This window comes from Cervus elaphus, chromosome 16 (genome assembly GCF_910594005.1).
Source record: "Cervus elaphus chromosome 16, mCerEla1.1, whole genome shotgun sequence".
Taxonomy (NCBI): Eukaryota; Metazoa; Chordata; class Mammalia; order Artiodactyla; family Cervidae; genus Cervus; species Cervus elaphus.
In genome coordinates, this window is record NC_057830.1 from 29,532,884 (window position 1) to 29,555,241 (window position 22,358).

Here is a 22,358-nt window from a genome sequence, read left to right on the forward strand (position 1 = left end):
TTTTAAATGTCCAACCCACAGAAACAACTAAAACTCTTTCTTATTTTATGGTCACATAAAATAAATAAAAGGAGAAAAATTCTAATGTTATAGAAAAACAGTAAATGCATGAAAAAAAAATTGACTAACATTGCTTCTACCTGTGGCATGGTGAACATTTTAAAAACATAGTTCAACTCCATGCTAAATTAACCACCTAGATTCCAATGAATAACAGGTTCAAATCCCAGCAAAAGGTTAACATAAGACCTAGGTTTGAATATTCAATACCACAGAATTTGATCTGTATTTTGGAACAGACACTCAGGCGATCAGGGGACACACCTCGGCTAGGAGCTGCTGGACAGCTTCTGCGCCTTTCAGAACTCGTTCTAACGCCCTTGGTGGCTAATCGCACCCCCTTTCTCCCTGTCCTTGAAAATATCACATGCTTTGCCTCAGTGAGCTCCAAACTCTCTCCAAGATACAGCAGAGGCCAAACAGTGGGCAAAGGGCTGAGTCGCTGTGCACAACCAGAAGGAAAAACTGGAGACATTGATAATTAATACTCCCTTGCACAATTCTTAAACTCCCCCCCTCCTGGCCCCCCTCCCCCCACCTCCACCCTCAAAGCTAGTCAGCTTTAAGCTTCATTCCTTGAAAGGAAGCTCGGCATGACAGTCTCAACCCACTTCATTTTCATGTCCTCCTCAAAACTACTGCCCACAATTTCTAAGAAAAGTCAGAAGCACGTCCTCCCCATAAGCTCCAGCACAATAGCCTCTCTCAAGGAGAAATGCTCAGTGAACAACTCCAATTTTCTTGGAAGGCAAACTCCTCAGTCCCTAGCCTTCTCATACTCAGAGGGCAGTGGTCAGGTCACAGATATGTTTACTTCAAATTCAGATTTCGGTAGTGATGGTACCTGGTAATCCACAAAGGGTTTCCCCTCCTTTTATGCAAGAAACATTGTGTGCTTGGATAATTTTACTTTGGGTTTAAAAAAAAAATTGCTAAAAAATATTTTTTTAACCACTAAATGAGCCAATTTGTAGTTCTTTTTCCTTCTTTGGACATTTTATGATCTCATTCATCCATCACCTCACAAACATTTTTAAAAACACCTAGACCATGAAAAGTTAAACCAACACAACCTACCATAGCATGCTAAGGTACAGTCAGAAAACTCAAGCCAGTTCAAAACGACCACTTTTTCTGTTACTGTTTAACTGAAGTGACATGTATGACTCTTTGTTTAAAAAGGGAAGGGCTTTTCACACACTGAATGTCTCCTTACAAATGACCATACTCCTAGGCCAGTTCTTTTTGTAATTCTCGCAGAAGCTGCCCTCAGTATCCTTAAATGCACTCTGAAACTTTGGTATCACCTTCATTATGATCTGCTTTGTGCACATTCTCGGACGCTGCAATGCCCATACTAAGGCAACACATCACAGAAGTTGGCAGCAATGCTATCAGCAAGAATTTGGCTTCAGAGTCAGAAATGATTCATCATACATTCTAGCAGCAGAAAAACAACACACTGCTATTTTAATCCCTTGGTGCTTTCAAGAATCAAAAAACAGTAAAATAATTAAAGCAAAAGCAACAAAAATCCTATCTGCTGCAATGTTTGTAAAAACATTCACTTTTAAGAGTTTTCAACAAAAGCACTCAGGAAATAACAGACTACTTACCTTATTTCATAATATTAACTACAATGACAAATCAAGTTTTAACTTAATACAATTTCAGGACAAAACAGGTAGTCCAAACTTGTGCAAAGTAGCATACTGAAATTCTAAATACAGAAAAACAAATTTCTCATTTGCTTTAAGTAAACAAAATCCCTCCACTGTTTCAAAAATAATACACTTCTTTCATCTTCTCTCTCCATTTTTGAGAGTACTCTATAGTCTAAATTAATGAGTGTGAGTGGTCTCTCCCAGGATCAAACAGAGAAACCTTATACTGTGGGTCATTTATTCACAGCACTCCCTGGTTTTTAGAGATATTATATCATAATAATGTAATACCATATACCATAATAAATGTTACTGGTCTAATGTAATAATGTAATGGAACTGGCTTTTCGTCCTAATGCTCTATTTAAAGAGCATGAAAGAAATATGCATCCTGGGTCGTTTTCACTTCCTGAGAACAAAGTACGTTGATAATCACTAGGATTATCAATCAGTATTTCTATAGAACTATACCTAGGTAAATCTTAAGGTTTACTGCAAATTTAATTACCACTTAAAAAAAAAAAGATGCTACCCTATTGTTGTGACCAAGTATTCGGGTGGCAGATGGGGAGACTGATCAAGAACTCCATCCAGTGCTCTTTCGGGGACCCCTACCTTCTCAAACACTTCTTCTCTGTCCTTTCGTTTCCGTTTTCGGGGTCTCCGGTTCACTCGAACCCATTTCGCGACCTGAAGTTCAAAAACCAGAGGGCGTTTTTACACATAGGACGACAGGTCGCCAGGGCCGCCCCTCAGCGAGAGAGAAGAAACGATCGACGGTCTCACGGCACAGCCTTCCTCGGCTTCACCTGGGGGAGCCACCAGCACCTTTAGGGCATCCAGAGGCCGCCTCAACGCTGCGGGCCCTCGGGTCTGCGGCGAGCCGAGGCCGTGACCTTCGCCCCGGCCGCTCCCTCCGTCACTAGCCCGCTTGGCCGCCCCCGCACCGGTGCGCGCCAAGAACCCCCTGACGAGGGCCATCTTACCCACCGTGGTCGCGCGCCGCCGCCGCCGATCCCGGGCTCCGCGCCAGAGATGCAACGCGGGACCCACGGCCCGGGGAGGCAGGGAAGGTAGCGCGTGGACCGCGTCGCCCGCACTCACCTCGGCGCTCACTTGCTGCGCGAGCCCGCACTCCGCCCGGGCCTGGCGCTCCCTCTGCAGCGGCTGCGGGGGAAGGGGACAGAGTCAAGTTTATCTCGGGAGCCGCCCCAGCCTCCCTCCCCCGCGCCCCACCAACTCGGCGCGCTGACCCCCTACCTCGCCCGCAGTAGGTGAAGGTGAGAGCCGGGCGGCGGAGCCCGCGCTCAGAGCCGTCCGCCCCGCCAGCCGGCGGAAAGCGGCGGGCGCTAGAGGCCCGCAACACCTAAGGCGCAGGGCGGGCGGCGGGCGGCGCGGGGCCCGGGCGGCGGCGCGGGCGGCGGGCGGGCGCTGGGCGGGGGCGGGGCCTGCCTTAAAGGTATAGGCGGCCGCGCCACCCTCCCCGCAGGTCGCCTCCGCCCCCGCCCCCGCCGGCGTGCCGGCTATTTTATTGTTCTCTTCGCAAACATCTTTCTTCTCCGCGCGCGGGCCCGCGCCCTCGCTGGCGCTGGCCGACCCCGGCGCGCGCGCTTACCTTTCCAGTCCCCACCCATGCGGGACCTGGGGTACCCGCGAAGAGGCTTCTCGGCCGCGGTGGGAGCAGAAGTGCTACCCGCCGGCCGGCGAAAGGGCTTAGCAGGAGAAGCGCCCTCCCCGCCGCGGTCAGCCTGAACTCGCTCTGCGGGTCAGAAACCCAAGTGTTCAGATGGCCTTCGCGGAGGGAGAGGAACTTTCCTAATGGAGTTTCCTCTGGGAATGAATTAGACGCCATTAAGTTGACGTTTTTCAGTGCCCCCTCCGGACTCCGAGGAGGAGGCAGGTGACCTCCTGGGGGAGAAGCCGCGAGCGCGTGAAAGGCAAACTCCGAGCCCTGCCCGCGCGTCGCGGGAGCTAATGCGCTCTCGTTGAGCGCGGCCGGCGGTGCACTCGCCCGGCCTTTGGACTCCCCCCCCCCCCTCCCCCACAAAGCGACTAGTAGAATTTAAGAAGGGAACAGTACCTTTTCAAAAATAGGGGTGAAGTTTCCACTTGGTTTATAAAAGTGTACGATACCCTCATTTTTTTCCGCCGACCCCCCAAAAGGCTTTCTTTCCATCCTCAGCAGCTGAGCCAGCCTGGGGATTCAGTGCTTGGGGAGAACAGTCGGGTCGCATCCGCGTTTGCTGATCTTGGCCATTCCTTTAACTTTATCGCATTTCTCTAAAGAAAATCTCTCTTGCCCTCTCTTTATTGCTACCCCATCCTTCTTTCAAGATCAAAAGCTTTAGATCAAAGCCAAGATCAAACTCACTACTTTAAATAGAAGCAACTTTGCCATGGAGTATTTTACACAAAGGGGAGCTACTTAATGGAGACATCAGAGTAGAAAACTTCATTTTATCCCTTCATCCCATATTCATAACTGAACTACTTAAAATTACATTGATGATGCATTTCTGTTTCCTAAAACAAACAACAGTTCTGCTCAAATGGGAGATTCTTGACTTGTGTTTGTGTTTCCCGGAATTAAAAGAGAAAAGAAAAGAAAAGCCTATAGAGCGTTAAATCGATATATTAACCATTATTGGCTAAGTGCTATGAAATGCATGCTCATTTGCTAAAGATTTTTCAAAGTGTTATCGAATCTTTTTATACATGATGTACAACCATCACATACAATTTTTGTACTGTAAAAGAAATGCATAAAAATAACAGCTTGCAAGTCTCAAATGCACATACATAGGCAGGTAAAAATTACAAATGATAAAGTGGATTATGTAATTGTAGAGCTGCTTAATTTTAAATGGAAGTAAAACTTTGAACTATGTAAGCTTACATGCTACTAAAAACAGTTCCAGAATCAATAGAAATCTATCACCGACCGACATTTCCCTCTTCTCAGTAGAAGTTTTTTCCTTGGGAATTCACTGTCCCTAAAAACCCTGATACAAGCAGTTCAATATTGATGTACAGTGCCATGCCTAAATGAACCTTTCTTAAGTGTCCTCTTGGTTGATTTAGCAACAATTAAAAAATATGCAGTCTTAGAAGAAACAAAGCCAAAGTAAATTCCAACAATTCAGCAGCAGGAAGAAAGGTAACTATTGCAAATTAAACCTCATACATACTTGTATAAAAATTTGCTGTTACAGCTGGGTAGTTAGTACTTAAAAGCCTTCTCCCCTTATAATTTTCATCTGGTTGTGGTCTCAGATACACACACACACACGATCATTCCTCATTCTAAAAATCCCACGGAGCCACTGGAAAGATCTTAGGAACTGAGACCTGGGAACACCCGCTTGCTGCCATTGACAGTCTCCTTTAAACCTCCTAGCACCCAGTTCACAGAGAACCTAACAGTTTCTTGCACAAGCTGAGCAAAAACAAACATCCTACTGACACTCTGCTCTCCTAGGACTTTGAGTGGGTAGCAACCCCTGTGATGCATTCTAAGTGCCTGCTCGCTTGACTCCATCTTTGTTCTCTTGCCCCCCAAACCCAATCCATCCTCAGCAAAGAAACCAGAATGATACTTACAAAGGTAGTTCAAATGGTATCTTCTTTGCCTGGCTGGCTCCTACTTACTCTCCAGGTCTAGGCTTAAGCAACACTTCTCCAGAAAGGTCTTTCCTTACTCCCCAATCCAAATTATGTCATCCTGCTATTTTTCTAATAGATCCTATTTATTTACTTTAAAGTAATTCTCTTTTATGGATATTTAAAATTTTTTATTAAGAGTCTTTATTTTTTAGGAAAATCAGGAAGATTTGTGCAGATGTCACAAAGTTCCTGTATGCAAACATGACTCACAATTTCTTTTATTATTAGTATCTTACATCAGTGAGAGAATTTGTTACAGTTAATGAACCAATATTTGATACATTATTAAGTAAAGTCTAGGGAATGGCAATCCACTCCAGTATTCTTGCCTGGAGAATCCCATGGACAGAGGAGCCTGGCGGGCTACAGTTCATGGGGTCACAAAGAGTCGGACATGACTGAACGACTAACACTACTATAGTTTACATTAGAATTCACTCCTGTACCGTACAGTTCTATTATAACAATTTTTATTAATTTACTGAATGTCTGTTTCCCTGATTGGATTTCAATGTCCAGGAAGAAAGAGTTCTGTCTCTTCTATTACTGATCTTTATCTAGTCACTAAAAATACTGCCTGGCACATAGTAGAAAAATGCTCAATAAATGTATTAAGTGAATGGAAATTCTCCAGGCCAGAATACTGGAGTGGGTAGCCTTTCCCTCCTTCAGGGGATCTTCCCAACCCAGGAATCAAACCCAGGTCTCCCAAATTGCAGGCGAATTCTTTACCAACTGAGCTATCAAGGAAGTTCTACTACAGTTCTACTATAACAGTTTTTACTAATTTATCAAACGTCTGTTTCCCTGATTGGATTTCAATGTCCAGTGTAAGAATAAATGACTGAATAAATGGCATATGAAATTTCATGGGGGAGAATCTTAAGATGAAGATCTTTCTAGTTAAGTCCTTTTTGTTTCTCTACTAAAATATCTTATTTTGTAAAGAGCACAGAATTGTGCATTTTTAAAAAGGAGACACCATGGGATATCAATTACATTGCCAGGGTATTTCTAAAATGATGCTTTAAAAAAAATACAAATGGGAAATAAAAGTTTTTAATTCCCTCATATATTAATCACTAAAGTTATATCCCAAAATGGAGGTAGGAACTGAATTTAATCTTGAATGAAATATTAACATATTTCATGATAGTGGAAAAATATTAATTCTTTTTGATCATATTTAATATAACCTCAACACATTTCTTCTTTTGTCCACCTAAACCTACCTTGCTTCATGAGCAGGTCCTAGGGAAGGTAGGATGTGGAGAAACTTGAAGACTATTTTTTAAAAATTTAAATTCTTATAGTTGAGGATGAATGCTCTAATAATTATCTTTGAAAATGTGGTGAAAGTACTTTAAAGCTATCTTTTAAAAACAAATGTTTTCTGTTTGAATTACACTTTTAAAGATTATTTGTCTAGTAGAGAAGCAAGTTTTGAAAAAACTTGTTTTCTGAAACTCTCTTGTCAAAGCAGTTTATAATAGCTGAAGACAATTTCAGAAGCTGAGAAAATTTCAGAAGCTGAGAAAAATGCCATTGCTTTAAAATAAAAGCATTAGTTAACCTAGTGGCTGGGGATTACTTTCGGAAGGAAACCCTTTTTTTGTTTTCTCCTTTTGTTTAGTTGAGAGGAAACGATTCCTTTCAATGGAAAATGACAGTGATAACGTTTCATGTCGTTATATGGACATGTGCTTCTGCCTTGTGAGGTGCAGTCCAGATGAATGAGGAGCAGCATGCCCTCCTAGGCAAGCAGAAGGCGGAGAGGGCAAACCAGGGGAGCCCTTTAATTAAATCAAATAGCTTCAGACTGCAGATTACACTCCCATGGGCACTACACTACACTCCCATCCACTAGAAGTCAAAGGGCCTTTTAGTACCAAACAAGGGAGAAAGGTCCAGAAGCTTTTGCTGGCTACAGAAGGACCCTACAGGTCAACATATACTCAGGGTAAATTAAAAGGTAAGAGACTACACATGTCTGGAAATAAAATCAAGGTTAGTTTAAGTTGCAAATAATGACAAGCAAGGATTAGGGGCTAAGTTATCCAATGTTTATGTCTTTAAATTTTGCTCTATCATTTTAAAATGTAACATTCCTTTATGATACCTTTTTTTTTAATTTGACTGCTTGACTTTAGAAAAATTATAATTTGTATTATTGCCTGTTTTGTCCCTGTGTTAGAACGAATGCCTAATTTCTTTCTGAAGAGGACTGCCAAATGAACTTCTCAGTGGAAGTCCTTATAAAGCATAGTTTTCAAAAAAGGAAAGCTATCCCAAAAGTGCTTTGCAGTAACCTGGCTAACAGAATCTCTTCCTCTTAGTAACCATATTCCTGAATTCACTGTTGCTCAGAAGCTTCTACAAGCTTGCCTGAGGAAGCATACTCAGTTCTTCCATTTCTTGGTCCTCTCTAAATGAAGCATTAGCTATCAACTATTGGCTTCCCAAAGGAAAATATACCACGGTGCACAGCCCCCTCCCAAACCACTGGTCAGGAGGTTCACAGAGTTGGCTGAAACCCAAACTCTGACCCAGGATGGTCTGAGATTTTCTTAGGTGAAGGCAGACCACCACACTGTTGGCATGGGATGCATCATCCTGGTGCTGTGTGAAATTCCTCTTGCTGCACTGTGTTCTGGGAAGAAGCCATCAACCTTTATTGAGGTGCATTATAAAAAAGAGCCCATAAAATCCATCACAGTGTTTATTGTAAGGATGGTTTTAGAGGGTTGTTTATTACATTAAATGGTAATTTTCTGTGAGGACCCACAGGAAAAACTTCTCCATAGTATCAACAACAGGAATAGTTGGACTTAGGCAACTGGTTTGGTTTACCTCATGAATACTGCAAATTTATCCCTTTCCCTTATTCTAGAAAGCTCTGTGACCCAACTTTAAGGCAGGCATAGGAACTTCAGGAGATACATATTGTATGCTAATATAAGTTCTGGCCTCCCGTGTATTATTTTCCTAACATTATTTTCATCTTGCTTCAGTTTTCTTACTTTAACTTATTTTTATCATTTTATATTTTGCTTTCCAAGAGTTTGCTTACTTCTGTTTTGGACAAAAAGGAATATAAATAAATAAAATATTGGGGGGTTATTTTAATTTCTTTAACTTTCTTTTTCTTTTTTGGAGGGAGAAACGGGGGTCTGAAAAAAATTTTATGGTTCTAATATTTTGCTCCATTAACAACATTTAGCAGTGAATTAAGTATAGAACGTAAGGACATATGATTAACCCTACTTATAAAAATTGAGGGAAAGAACTGTTAAAAAATAAAGCCAAAAATAAATATACTATACAAACATCACAGAGGACTGATATAAAAAATGTTAACCAACCAAGTATTTTATCACTTTTGACTGATATCAAAACCAGAGGAACATATAGACCGGTTAGTCATTTAACAAACATATGGAGTTTGCCTACTGCAAAACGTAACACTGGACTTTGTGAATACAAAGATGAATAAGACTCCACCTTGTTCTCAGGAGACTAGTGTGACCAGGCAGTAAGGCGACATGGTATAAGTGCCCAGACAGCCTGTCTGGCTTTGAATCCAGACTCTGCCACATATTAGCTGTATGACCTCTTTAAGCCTCTTTCTCATAGAGTTGAGAAGATCAAATGACATGCAATGTGCTTACCAGGGGAGGCAGTTGTTACTTATCAAAGTCTAGACTACTGGAAGTAAGAAGCAACACAACATCACTAAAAGCTGGGGGAAAGTGACCTGAAGACAAAAAAAAGTGCTGAAGTATTACATGTACCAGAGACCACGGAACCTCAGATGGGGTAGAAAGAACCAGAGCAGTCAGTTTTGTACAGGATTAAGTTTGCAAAGCGCTTCCACATATATTGTTCTGTTTGTTTCTCACACTGTCCCATCTTCAGGATGAAGAGAATGAGTCTTCAGGAAGTGTAATGCCTTTAGTATCTCACATTGTGTGGCCTTAGATCTCCTGCATGGAAATGTAGTGTTCTTTCTATGCCAGCAGGAGACCTCAGGGAACATCTTGCCTGACTTTAAGATATGTGCTTCTATATGTGTGCTTAGTCACTCAGTTGTGTCTGACTCTTTGCAACCCCATGGACTGCAGCCCTCCAGGTTCCTCTGTCCATGGGGATTCTCCAGGCAAAAATACTGGAGTGGGTTTGCCATGCCTTCCTCCCCGGGATCTTCCCAACCCAGGGATCTAACTCAGGTCTCCCACATTGCAGGCAGATTCTTTACCAGCTGAGCCACAAGAGAAGAGATCTGCTTATTAGAGAATAAACCACAAATAAAACATATAGATTAAAACACAGCCTGTAACATATAATCCTATTCCATAAAGGTCTCTTGGAACAGACATTATAGAAAACAGATATTAGTATATTGCCCTCAGTATACATGTATGACTGCAATTCTTTATAGGTGCTTAACATTCATGGCTGTGAGGATCACAATAAACTGTAGACAACTCTTCAAGAGATGGGAATACCAGACCACCTGACCTGCTTCCTGAGAAATATGTATGCAGGTCAAGAAGCAACAGAACTGGACATGGAACAACAGACTGGTTCCAAATAGGAAAAGGAGTACGTCAAGGCTGTATATTGTCACCCTGCTTATTTAACTTATATGCAGAGTACATCATGAGAAACACTGGGCTGGTTGAAGCACAAGCTGGAATCAAGATTGCCAGGAGAAATATCAATAACCTCAGATATGCAGATGACACCACCCTAATGGCAGAAAGTGAAGAAGAACTAAAGAGCCTCTTGATGAAAGTGAAAGAGGAGAATGAAAAAGTTGGCTTAAAACTCAACATTCAGAAAACTAAGATCATGGCACCCAGTCCCATCACTTCATGGCAAATAGATGGGGAAACCGTGGAAACAGTAGCAGACTTTATTTTTTTGGGCTCCAAAATCACTGCAGATGGTGACTATAGCCATGATATTAAAAGACGCTTACTCCTTGGAAGGAAAGTTATGACCAACCTAGACAGCATATTAAAAAGCAAAGACATTACTTTGCTGACAAAGGTCCGTCTAGTCAAGGCTATGGTTTTTCCAGTAGTCATGTATGGATGTAACAGTTGGACTATAAAGAAAGCTGAGTACCGAAGAATTGATGCTTTTGGACTGTGGTGTTGGAGAAGACTCTTGATTGAGAGTTCCTTGGACTGCAAGGAGATCCAATCAGTCCATCCTAAAGGAAATCAGTCCTGAGTGTTCATTGGATGCTGAAGCTGAAACTCCAATACTTTGGCCACCTGATTCAAAGAGCTGACTCATTTGCAAAGACCCTGATGCTGGGAAAGATTGAAGGTGGGAGGAGAAGGGGACAACAGAGGATGAGATGGTTGGATGGCACTGCCGACTCAATGGACATGAGTTTGAGTAAACTCTGGCAGTTGGTGATGGACAGGGAGGCCTGGCATGCTGTAGTCCATAGGGTCGCAAAGAGTCGGACACGACTGAGCGACTGAACTGAACCAAACTGAACATTCTTGCACACAATAATCTTAAAGAGTTTCACAGGTGAAATATAAAATTATGTAGGGGTGGTATCAGATCAATGTTTACCAACTCCTGACTGCTCATTAGAATCACCAGGACAGTTTACAAAGCCTAATGCCCAGGAGGCACTCCAGACCACTGTGAAAGTGGGCACCCCGGCACACAAGCCCCCCTCCCTCACCGGGATTCCAATGTGTAACCTATGTTGAGAACCACTAGTTTGGATCATTTTAATGATGACCCATCTCTAATAAGTCCAGGTGTTTGGGAGACATCTAAATTTCAAGGTCAATGCCACAGAGGATAGCCACCTATTGTGTTCTATTACAATAAGTCCCTTTGGGCAGATGGCAAACACATAGCTGGACAGGATGGGCTGTCTGGCTGACCCAGGGTAGCATTTCCTGTGGCTTACTCTTAGAGGTAAACTTCGGGGCAAGATTAGTTAAGCACATGCGTGCATGTGTGTGCGCGCGCGCGCGCACACACACACACACAGAGTACACACAAGAATTAAAAAGAAGTAGAAGATCTCAACAGTACCCCAAAGAAAGGCAAAAATGGTGGATATTTGACATTTTAATTTTTTCCAGGTTCCTCATTAATATGATTCTGGATCCTGACTGAAAACAGCATAGGTCCTCATCTTCAGGGACCCTGATTCCAGGGCTGACCTGGAATTCTGTACACATGAGGTGGTATGTTTCCCACGCATCCCTTGTGAACAATGTTCTGATCATGTTGATGGCTGCCACCCATTCCCTTGAAATGTGTAAGTATTTGGAATATTGTTGCATCGGATTTGAGGATAGTGGAAAAGACCAGTGGAAGAGACCCTTTGCTGTGTGCAAAAGCTATTTCACACAGGAGGAAACCCAGGTAGCCTTCCTTGAGCCTCGGGCACCATGCTTTAACCAAATGGACTTCCGTGTTTAGGAAAGACACCCTACATTGATATTACAGGAAAACTATTCTGGAAAAATGCTTTATCGGTTATTATCTATTTAGGCTCTGCCACGTGGCTTATGGGATCTTACAGATCTTACAGCTCCTCAACCATGGATTAAACCCAGGCTCCAGCAGTCCAAGTGCCAAGTCCTAACCGTTGGAGGGCCAGGGAATTCCCATGATACCAGCTATTCATTTAAAACACAAACATATATGTTAATACTTCACTAGTTTGAAAAGCAAACACTCATGTCTAGGTCCCTTTGGCTAGTCCCTTAAATGGAATGGGTGTGGTATCTGTAAGTGCGTGCGCATGGAGTGCCGTGCTTCTTAGACTCTGTGGCCCTTGGCATGTCTGTTTTTCTTTTGCCAATATTTCTATTTTTAAAAATCTTGCCCAACTAACTAATAAAAATGAAAAAAAAAAAAAAAAAGAAAGAAAAAAAAATCTTGGCACTCAGACTGGATTGCCTATCATCTGGCCTCCCAAAGGAACCCAATGAAGTCACAATTTGCAAATGACAGGAATGGGCCTAAATCATCCTACCTTTATTAAGAAGTAGGAACACACACATACACACACACACACACGGGAGAGTAAAATCCATCACAATTTGGGAGGTGGGGTGCCTGTCCCAAATGTAAATAATACATGAGAAAAAGCTATTTTCCACAATGTTTGTTCACCAAACATTCAGATCCATCTAAGAGATGTTCTGGAAAAATAATGGGAGGGGCCAGAATTAATTGGCTGCTAATCTCTTTACTTTTTATAGGATGTTTCCTCCAGCGGTGGATTAAATCAATATTTAATGCTACACAGGCCCAGCTGTGTCCATATTAGGAAAGCCGGAGCTCACATCTCTCTCTGTCTTTCTCTCTCCCTCCCTCCCTGGGCTCCGCTTCCACCCCCTGCATGTAGGTGGGAGAGTAGGAGCCGGGGAATGTGAACTTGATCCAGCATTGATCAGCCAAGCAGCAAACTCGCATTGTTCTTTAGATACCAAACATAAATTCTTTCTAGTAGGGATAAACCCAGCTATTCTGCACACAACATAGCTTTTGTGCCCAGTAGTATGAGATGGAAAAGAACCACAAAGAACACTGGAGCTTTATTAGACTCATCATAAACATCTCCTAATACACAGAATTAAAAAATCCACCCAGCTCATTTATATTCATATTAATATTGGGTATGTTAGAATCTCTTAAACCTAACAATCTTGTGGTCATTTGATTGTTTTTATAATGGATTTCAATTTATAGTTTATTTTTTTTTTCCAGTTTGCAGTTTAAATACTATGGTCTATTTTAGCTTTGCCTTCTATTTGAGCACTTCTTATTTTACTGCCTTGCTCTCAGGTTCAAGGGCACTGGATCATGCAAATATACAACCAAATATGCTATTGCTATTTTTTGGTGCTGGCTTGTGAATGTGGCCTAAGTATTTCTGTACAAAGCCATGTGTAACGGGAAGTACACTGTTGAGAATTTAGACTCCTCCAATGGGTGCATCCATTCCTGCCATCTCTATGGCATACAGCCCCTATAAAACAGAGATAATGCCATCTGCCTTGCAGAGCTATGTTGAGAACACAATGAGAATGGTGAAGTCAACAAATAGACCAGTTAACACTAATTCCTTCCCTCTTTCCCCTCAGAAATGAAAACTTGTCTGGTATTTTGAACCTAAGTAGTGGCCCAGTCAAGAATCCACCTGCAGTGCGGGAGACCTGGGTTTGATCCCTGGGTTGGGAAGATCCCCTGGAGAAGGGAAAGGCTACCCACTCCACTATTCTTGCCTGGAGAATCCCCATGGACAGAGGAGCCTGGGGGCTGCAGTCCATGGGGTCACAAAGAATCGGACATGACTAGCGAAGCACAGCACAGCACACAACCTTTCAGAGATCTCAAAATAACCGAGTTCTGACAGCCTAGTAAAAAGGCTCCTTCGACCACCACACAGACACGATACCGCTGGACAGAGCCTGAGAGATGGGACCCATCTCAGCCACCGTAAACTAGGGCCTGTCCCTTCCCAAAGGACTGGTGGAAGCGATGGAGCAAGTTCTCTTTCTCTTGTATGCCTGTTTCTCCAGGAGATCATTCTGTTTCTGACCCCGCCTCACTTAAAACAATATGCTTGCTGTTGTTACAGGAAGACCATAAAGTGAAATTTGATGTTTCTACATTCTTTTCTGAAGATACCAGCCTGACCAGGTGCTAGATGCGAAAACATCTTAAAATCCTAATAGCAGCAACATACATTTAAAACCAACAATAATGTGATAATTAATAACTTGGGCCTTTAAGTTAGACAGGTTTCCTTTTCCTCATCCATAACGTGCGTGTAATAATGATGTCAACAAGGTTGACATCAGGTGAGAGAGCTATGACTAGAAGCATACAGCAATTGTATATACTAAGTATAAGAAACTGAGCATCGTACTCAATAAAATGCACTGACTCAATAAAATGATAGCCCTTTTTTCATTCTGGATATTCTAATACATAAAATAATATACCCCAGTGTTCTGGGGGGAGGGGAGAAGGATTAAATAAAAAATACACTTCTACAGGGGGCTTAGACGGTAAAGAATCTGCCTGCAATGCGGGAGACCTGGGTTCGATCCCTGGGTTGGGAAGATTCCCTGGAGAAGGGAATGGCTACCCACTTCAGTACTCTGGCCTGGAGAATTCCATGGACAGAGGAACCTGGCGGGCTACAGTCCATGGGGTCACAAAGAGTTGGATATGACTAAGCGACTTTCACTCTCACAGGGAGTTATACAACTTATACATTCTTTGATTTACCCACTTACAGTTTAATTCACTAAAAGTATTTATGCCAAAACCGGGAAGACATCTCTCAATCACGAAATCAATGCAGTAACAAAGAAATACAACTTGGGGAGGAGAGAACCAGTAAGAACTCAGGAGAAGTCAACTTTGTAATAAATACAACCAAGAAGAGTCTTAAAGAGAATGTGTCTATGGTTGGCCACATGGGATATGAACCTTCAGCATGCACAGCTGAGGGGAGAGGGAGCAAGCAGAGAGGCAAGAGGAGATGGAGTCCCTGGAACAGAGGCAGAGGGAGCCCTGGACCTGGGGAGCGACTTCTCTGCAGGGCAGTGGGCAGCAGGGTTGAAGGGACTCTCTCCAGGCTGGCCTCATTGTCACTTGCTGCCCTGAAGTCTCTGTCCCCCATTCTGATGTCTTGATTCTGAACTACCTCCCATGCATTTTCATGCCAATAAAGTTGCTGAAATTAAGAACTGAATGGTGACTCTTTGCGGCATAAATAATGTCATCTTATAAAGCTAGGGCTAATAACAACCAGGATGCCCTTAACGCTTTTAAGAAAAACCATCTGATCTATGATGCTCTTGACGTGGTTTGAAATTTCCCTCAGCCTACAAAGGAAAATATTTTTAGCATGTAGCACAGTTTGAAACAGACATATAAATGCACTGAAAATATAATTTTAGGAAAGCATCTGGGTTTGATCATTTCTTGTTTTACCTCAACACTGAATAGGTTCTATTTTCTCAATATAAGAAACACGGCAACATTCCGCTAGAAACTATGTAGCAATCACTGTAGCAATTTCTCATAAATATTTCATTACTGGCTCTGTTTTTATTTTTAAAGTGGCAAATACTCTAATGGTTTAACTATAAAAGCAGCACAAAAATGAGGTGTGCCTTCTGGAGCATTTGCCCCAGTGTTTTTCCCTCCTTCAAAAAGCAACTGAGAACTCACTGGATGATTTTTCCCAAGATCAGTTGGACAATGAACATATATTTGGACAATGAACCATTATTTATGTCTCAAAATGTATCCTAGAAATAGTTGCCATGGTCCAAGGTAAAACTCACTGCAGTTTTTATTGATATGCAGGAATTTTAAGACATTAACAACCCTACCAAAATTGTTTTCATCTCCTGAGGGTCAAACAGGTTAATACCTGTGAATACTTGATTTTAATTATTAATAGAAGCAAATGCCTATCCTTCAATGATCAACCAGCATAAATGTTCTGGCAGACTGACTATTACTTAATTGCGTGTACATTTGTAAAGCACCACTCAGGACGAAACATATGAAAACTTTCCTGATATCACTCCAAACTAAGAGCAAGTTTTCAGTCTGAGGACAGTTCAACAGATTGCTGGAGAGGAAAGGAAGACACTTGGAGGAAAAGTTAATTCCAACTTCCTCCTTTCAGAGTTGACAAGAGCTGAAGCCTCAGCAAGGTATAGTGACATGAGGCTCAAAATGGCTCTGACCTTCACCTAGGGCTGTTCCCCTCTTTCCTCAAAGAAGTAGTGAGGACTCAGAGAAGGCAAGTGGTTCGCACACAGCCACACAGCTTGGTGGTACAGGGCTCTCTCCGAAGCTGAACTTAATGTGTCAGATGCCTCCTCCATCCAACATAGGACATAGCAGAATAAAACTACACTGCTGCATGCTCTGTCGAAACAGCACATTGCATATAACACAATTGACTCTCCTCCTCTATCCAGCCTCCACTCTTGTTCACTAATCTCAGAATAATGCAGCCTGACATTTTATGCATCAAATTGTCTGAATCCCACTCAGAGTGTGATGGTAGCAGTTATAACTAGACAGGATCAGAAGCAGAAAATACTGAGCTTATAAAGGCTGGAGGCAGAGGATTAACCGGGAAGGATAGGGTCTTCGGCTGAATGAACTGAACACACTCATTACCAAACACCTATAAATCATGAACAACTGCCATTCAGAGATATGTGTGACGTGAACGCTGCCCTTCTTTAAACACACATTTGGATTTGGACAATTTGACAACCATTGACTGTTACCCTGACCTGTGATACACTTGCTGGTTGGCCGCCACAGAGCTGTGCCCCTGGCATTCTCCTCCTCTGGCTTAGCAGAGGGGACAGAGGAGGGCAAAAGCCAGGGACTCTGGTTGGTGTTGGCTAGTGAACGCAAAGAACTGGACACAGGACTCATCCCTTAAATGCTTTGGAAGATACATAAGGACACTTTTTGGTTCAGCCAATTGCTTTTTCTCATTTGTTGTTTTGATGACCTGGTATTTATAATCTAATTTAGTTTCCATCTCATGAGAGGAATAGTTGCATCTCTCAAAAGACAAAGACCTAAACTAATCTCTACGACACTCACATTCATTCACACACACATACACACACACACACACACACACACACACGCAGTTAACAATTGTTCAGTGCAATAAAGCCCATACTTTCTTTCTTCCTTTTTAAAATATTTATTTGGCTGAGTTGGGTCTTAGTTACAGCACGCAGGCTCAGTGTGAGGGCTTATTTGCCCTGCAGCATGTGGGATCTTAGTTCCCTGACCAAGAACTGAACTCACATCCCCTGCATTGCAAGGTGGAGTCTTAACTACTGGATCACCAGAGAAGTTCCTCATACTTTCTATGCAAACTATTCCATCAGACACACAGGGCTCCCATTTAGAAGCATCTAAATGGAAGAGGATTGTGTATGCCTGTGACAATATTTATGAAAAGCCCTGGATTGTGAGATTCACATTCCTGCACACACAAAGTACATTTTTTTGGCCTTCTAAATAATAGAAATAAACATATTCAGGGAAGAGAGCAGTCATTAATTAAAAATCATCCTTGCTTGGGCTTTCTGCTGTATTTATTTACTATCTCTTTATAGGTCTAAGGCAAGAATGGGACTGAATTAATTTGGATTAAAAGCAGTCCTGCAAAAAATGCAAAATGCATTAATTGGGTAGACTGAGGACCCTCAGTCTAGACCCTAGTCTAGGGTCCTAGATTGCAGCCCTGGCTCTGCCATTAACTAGGGTTTGGAGCTTGGGCACATCAGTATGCATCCCCTGGGGTACAGCTATCCCATGGGTGAAAAGATGAGCTCTTCTCCAAGATTCATTCCTACCTAGGATTCTAAAGCAGACTGAAATTTGTGCAACGCCAGAAAAGCCTAAAATTTAGCCATGAAGCAATAGAGGCGATACCCAAAAGATATATACCATATAGATATTAAATACACATCCATTTTATACAACATAATGGTTCTCCACAAAAGAGAAGAAAAAAGCCCCCTGTTCTAAAAGCAGTCAAGTGTTCCTAATAGCTTTTCTTGTCAGCAGATATTCTGGCAGGCAGCAAACAAGGGTGGAAGTCCAGTGAGTGCTGTGAATGGCCACAGTAGGAGCTGCCGCCCACAGGCCTGGGATTCAGATCTGAGCATCCGCTTATGCAATGATGCTTTGTGATGTCAAAGAGTCAAAGAGGCCTGCATGTGTGTGCACTCATGTACACAACCCACTTCAAGGTTAGGTCTCAGGGCTTTCCCTGGGCGTGGGAAGGGCACGATGCAAATATAGAATAATGTGCCAAAAAAAAAAAAGAATAATGTGCCTTTGATGAGAACCGACCAGAGTATGTCTTCCGCCTAATAGAAGAGAGAATGGGAGCAGTTCCTCTTAAAAGTTTGAATTGGATGTTTTTCTATTGACAGAGGTTTGTAATCCAAAGCTGGTATCTTTGTCATAATTCTTTGAGTTTACCTGTTCCTTCTTTCTAAAATCTCTCTATATGAAACAGATAAAGCACTGCTCAAAGAAATTCTGTTAAATAGAATCACTCTTTACAAGAGCTACAATGTCCTTACTTAAGTGAATCTCTCTATGGGTGTGCAATATGTATGAACATGAAGAACAGGTAATGGCTGTATGTTCATGACCCACTGGAAACCGCACCTTGAGAACAATCACGTGGACTCTCCTGCACAATAAGCTGGACAACTTGTGACTAAGGGGGGGTGGGGGATGGGGGCAGTACAGCCGAGTCTCTAGTCTCCAAGCATGTTGTCTTCTAAAGGACTTGGCATCCTGGCTGAAATTGGCAAGTACAGAAGTCAACCTCTCCAGTTCCCCAGTTCAGATCAGTTCAGTTCAGTTGCTCAGTCATGTCCAGCTCTTGTGAGCCCATTGAATGCAGCATGCCAGGACTCCCTGTCCATCACCAACTTCTGGAGTTTACTTAAACTCATGTCCATTGAGTTGGTGATGCCAACCATCTCATCCTCTGTCATCCCCTTCTCCTCCCGCCTTCAATCTTACCCAGCATCAGGGTCTTTTCCAATGAGTCAGTTCTTCATATCTGGTGGCCAAAGTATTGGTGTTTCAGCTTCAGCATCAGTCCTTCCAATGAATATTCCGGACTGATTTCCTTAAGATGGACTGATTGGATCTCCTTGCTGTCCAAGGGACTCTCAAGAGTCCTCTCCAACACCACAGTTCAAAAGCATCAATTCTTCGGCGCTCAGCTTTCTTTATAGATCAACTCAAACATCCATACATGACTAATGGAAAAACCATAACTTTGACTAGATGGACCTTTGTCGGCAAAGTAATGTCTTTGCTTTTTAATATGCTGCTAGGTTGGTCATAACTTTCCTTCCAAGGAATAAGTGTCTTTTAATTTCATGGCTGCAGTCACCATCTGCAGTGATTTCGGAGCCCCAAAAAATAAAGTCTGTTACTGTTTCTCCACCTATTTGCCATGAAGGAATGGGACCAGATGCCATGATCTTGGTTTTCTGAATGTTGAATTTTAAGCCAACTTTTTCACTCTCCTCTTTCACTTTCATCAAGGGGCTCTTTAGTTCCTCGCTTTCTGCCATACGGGTGGTGTCATCTGCATATCTGAGGTTATTGATATTTCTCCGGCAATCTTGATTCCAGCTTGTGCTTCATCCAGTCCAGTATTTCTCATGATGTACTCATTCCAATCCCAAAGAAAGCTAAAGTTTGAGCCAAAGAATGCTCAAACTACTGCACAATTGCACTCATCTCACACACTAGTAAAGTAATGCTCAAAATTCTCCAAGCCAGGCTTCAGCAATATGTGAAATATGAACTTCCAGATGTTCAACCTGGTTTAGAAAAGGCAGAGGAGCCAGAGATCAAATTGCCAACATCAGCTGGATCATTGAAAAAGCAAGAGAGCTCCACAAAAACATCTATTTCTGCTTTGTTGATTATGCCAAAGCCTCTGATTGTGTGGATCACAATAAACTGTGGGAAATTCTGAAAGAGATGGGAATACCAGACAATCTGATCTGCCTCTTGAGAAACCTGTATGCAGGTCAGGAAACAACAGTTAGAACTGGACATCAAACAACAGACTGGTTCCAAATAGGAAAAAGAGTACATCAAGGCTGTATATTGTCACCCTGCTTATTTAACTTATATGCAGAGTACATCATGAGAAACGCTGGGCTGGATGAAGCACAAGCTGGAATCAAGATTGCTAGGAGAAATATCAATAACCTCAGATATGCAGATTACACCACCCTAATGGCAGAAAGTGAAGAAGAACTAAAGAACCCCTTGATGAAAGTGAAAGAGGAGAGTGAAAAAGTTGGCTTAAAGTTCAACATTCAGAAAACTAAGATCATGGCATCTGGTCCCATCACTTCATGGCAAATAGATGGGGAAACCGAGGCTGACTTTATTTTTTGGGCTTCAAAATCACTGCAGATGGTAATTGCAGCCATGAAATTAAAAGACGCTTACTCCTTGGAAGGAAAGTTATGACCAACCTAGATAGCATATTAAAAAGCAGAGACATTACTTTGCTGACAAAGGTCCATCTAGTCAAGGCTATGGTTTTTCCAGTAGTCATGTATGGATGTGAGAGTTGGACTATAAAGAAAGCTGAGCACTGAAGAATTGATGCTTTTGAACTGTGGTGTTGGAGAAGACTCTTGAGAGCCCCTTGGACTGCAAGGAGATCCAATCAGTCCATCCTGAAGGAGATCAATCCTGGGTGTTCATTGGAGGGACTGATGTTGAAGCTGAAACTCCAATATTTTGGCCACCTGATGCGAAGAGCTCACTCATTTGAAAAGACCCTGATGTTGGGAAAGATTGAAGGCAGGAGGAGAAGGGGACAACAGAGGATGAGATGGTTAAATGGCATCACAGACTCAAAGGACAGGAGTCTGGGTAAACTCCAGGAGTTGGTGATGGACAGGGAGGCCTGGCATGCTGCAGTTTATGGGGTCACAAAGAGTCAGACACGACTGAGTGACTGAACTGAACTAAACTCTGCATATAAGTTAAATAAGCAGGCTGACAACATACAGCCTTGACGTACTCCTTTCCCGATTTGGAAACAGTCTATTGTTCCATGTCCAGTTCTGTTGCTTCTTGACCTGCATACAGATTTCTCAGGAGGCAGGTCAGATTGTCTGGTATTCCCATCTCTTGAAGAATTTTCCAGTTTATTGTGATCCACACAGTCAAAGGCTTTGGCGTAGTCAATAAAGCAGAAATAGATGTTTTTCTGGAACTCTCTTGCTTTTTCTATGATCCAATGGATGTTGGCAATTTGATCTCTGGTTCTTCTGCCTTTTCTAAATCCAGCTTGAACATCTGGAAGTTCACGGTTCACGTATTGCTGAAGCCTGGCTTGGAGAATTTTGAGCATTACTTTGCTAGTACGTGAGATGAATGCAATTGTGTGGTCGTTTGAACATTCTTTGGCATTGCCTTTCTTTGGGATTGGAATGAAAATTGACCTTTTCCAGTCCTGTGGCCAATGCTGAGTTTTCCAAATATGCTGGCATTTGAGTGAAGCACTTTCACAGCATCATCTTTTAGGATTTGAAATAGCTCAACTGGAATTTCATTACCTCCACTAGCTTTATTCATAGTGATGCTTCCTAAGGCCCACTTGACTTCACATTCTAGGATGTCTGGCTCTAGGTGAGTGATCACACCATGTAAATGAATAGCTTCTGGACATGAAAGTTCAAAAGTTGAAAACCAAGGAGCAAAAGTGTCTCTAACTGTTCCTTTCACTCCACAAGAGTCCCTAGTACCTGCGCAGAGGGGAAGGGCTTGGCTTTTCATCCAGAGAGTTTTCTTTCTAGCAAGGCTGCTGGCCCACCGGCCCAGATAGCTTACTGCCACTCAGTCACTAGCACTGTCTACAACCCTCTGGTGAATCTTGGGTAAACTTTTCCTTCTCACATTCAACCCTGTGCAGTCTAGCTGTGTCCTGCCTTACAATCAATCTGCTTCTCAGATCCTGTTCTCCAAGCAAAGCAGGCAACAATAAACTCCTTCCTAACAAGGAAAACGGAGCAGGAAAGATCACTGCTTCAAATGGTGGTCAATATGCATTCACCAGATATATTTTATCATCATAAATTGCATTCACCTGTCTATTCTGGGGGGTGGAATGGTGCAACCCACTCCAGTATTCTTGCCTGGAGAAGCCTACGGACAGAGGAGCCCGGTGGGCTATAGTCCACAGGGTTGCAAAGAGCTGGACACGCCTATGGCCTTGATTAGAGTGTGGCAGAGGCTGAGGCCAGGGCAAGGGAGCTGAGAGTGAGGCTGGCCTGAGGCGGGGGTCGGGGGGACAGGGGGCCTTTCCTCCACCCCTCACACTGGGGAAGTTGCCTCCATTCC

The 22,358-nt window shown here is 42.7% G+C and overlaps 1 protein-coding gene across 13 annotated transcripts in view; it reads right to left on the reverse strand.

Moving 5' to 3' along the window:
* LOC122709939 (aminopeptidase O (putative)) overlaps positions 1-22,358 on the reverse strand; it is a 392,862-nt gene that overhangs the window by 74,536 nt on the left and 295,968 nt on the right. For 8 of the 13 annotated variants that reach the window (XM_043927315.1, XM_043927310.1, XM_043927312.1 and 5 more), the window contains 2 exons: positions 2,715-2,891; positions 2,340-2,414 (listed from right to left, as the gene is read on the reverse strand). In XM_043927315.1, the coding sequence (XP_043783250.1) occupies positions 2,340-2,414; positions 2,715-2,891 (252 nt within the window). The remainder of the gene's footprint in view (positions 1-2,339; positions 2,415-2,714; positions 2,892-22,358) is intronic. The other 5 variants (XM_043927317.1, XM_043927318.1, XM_043927314.1 and 2 more) reach the window with 1 other exon arrangement.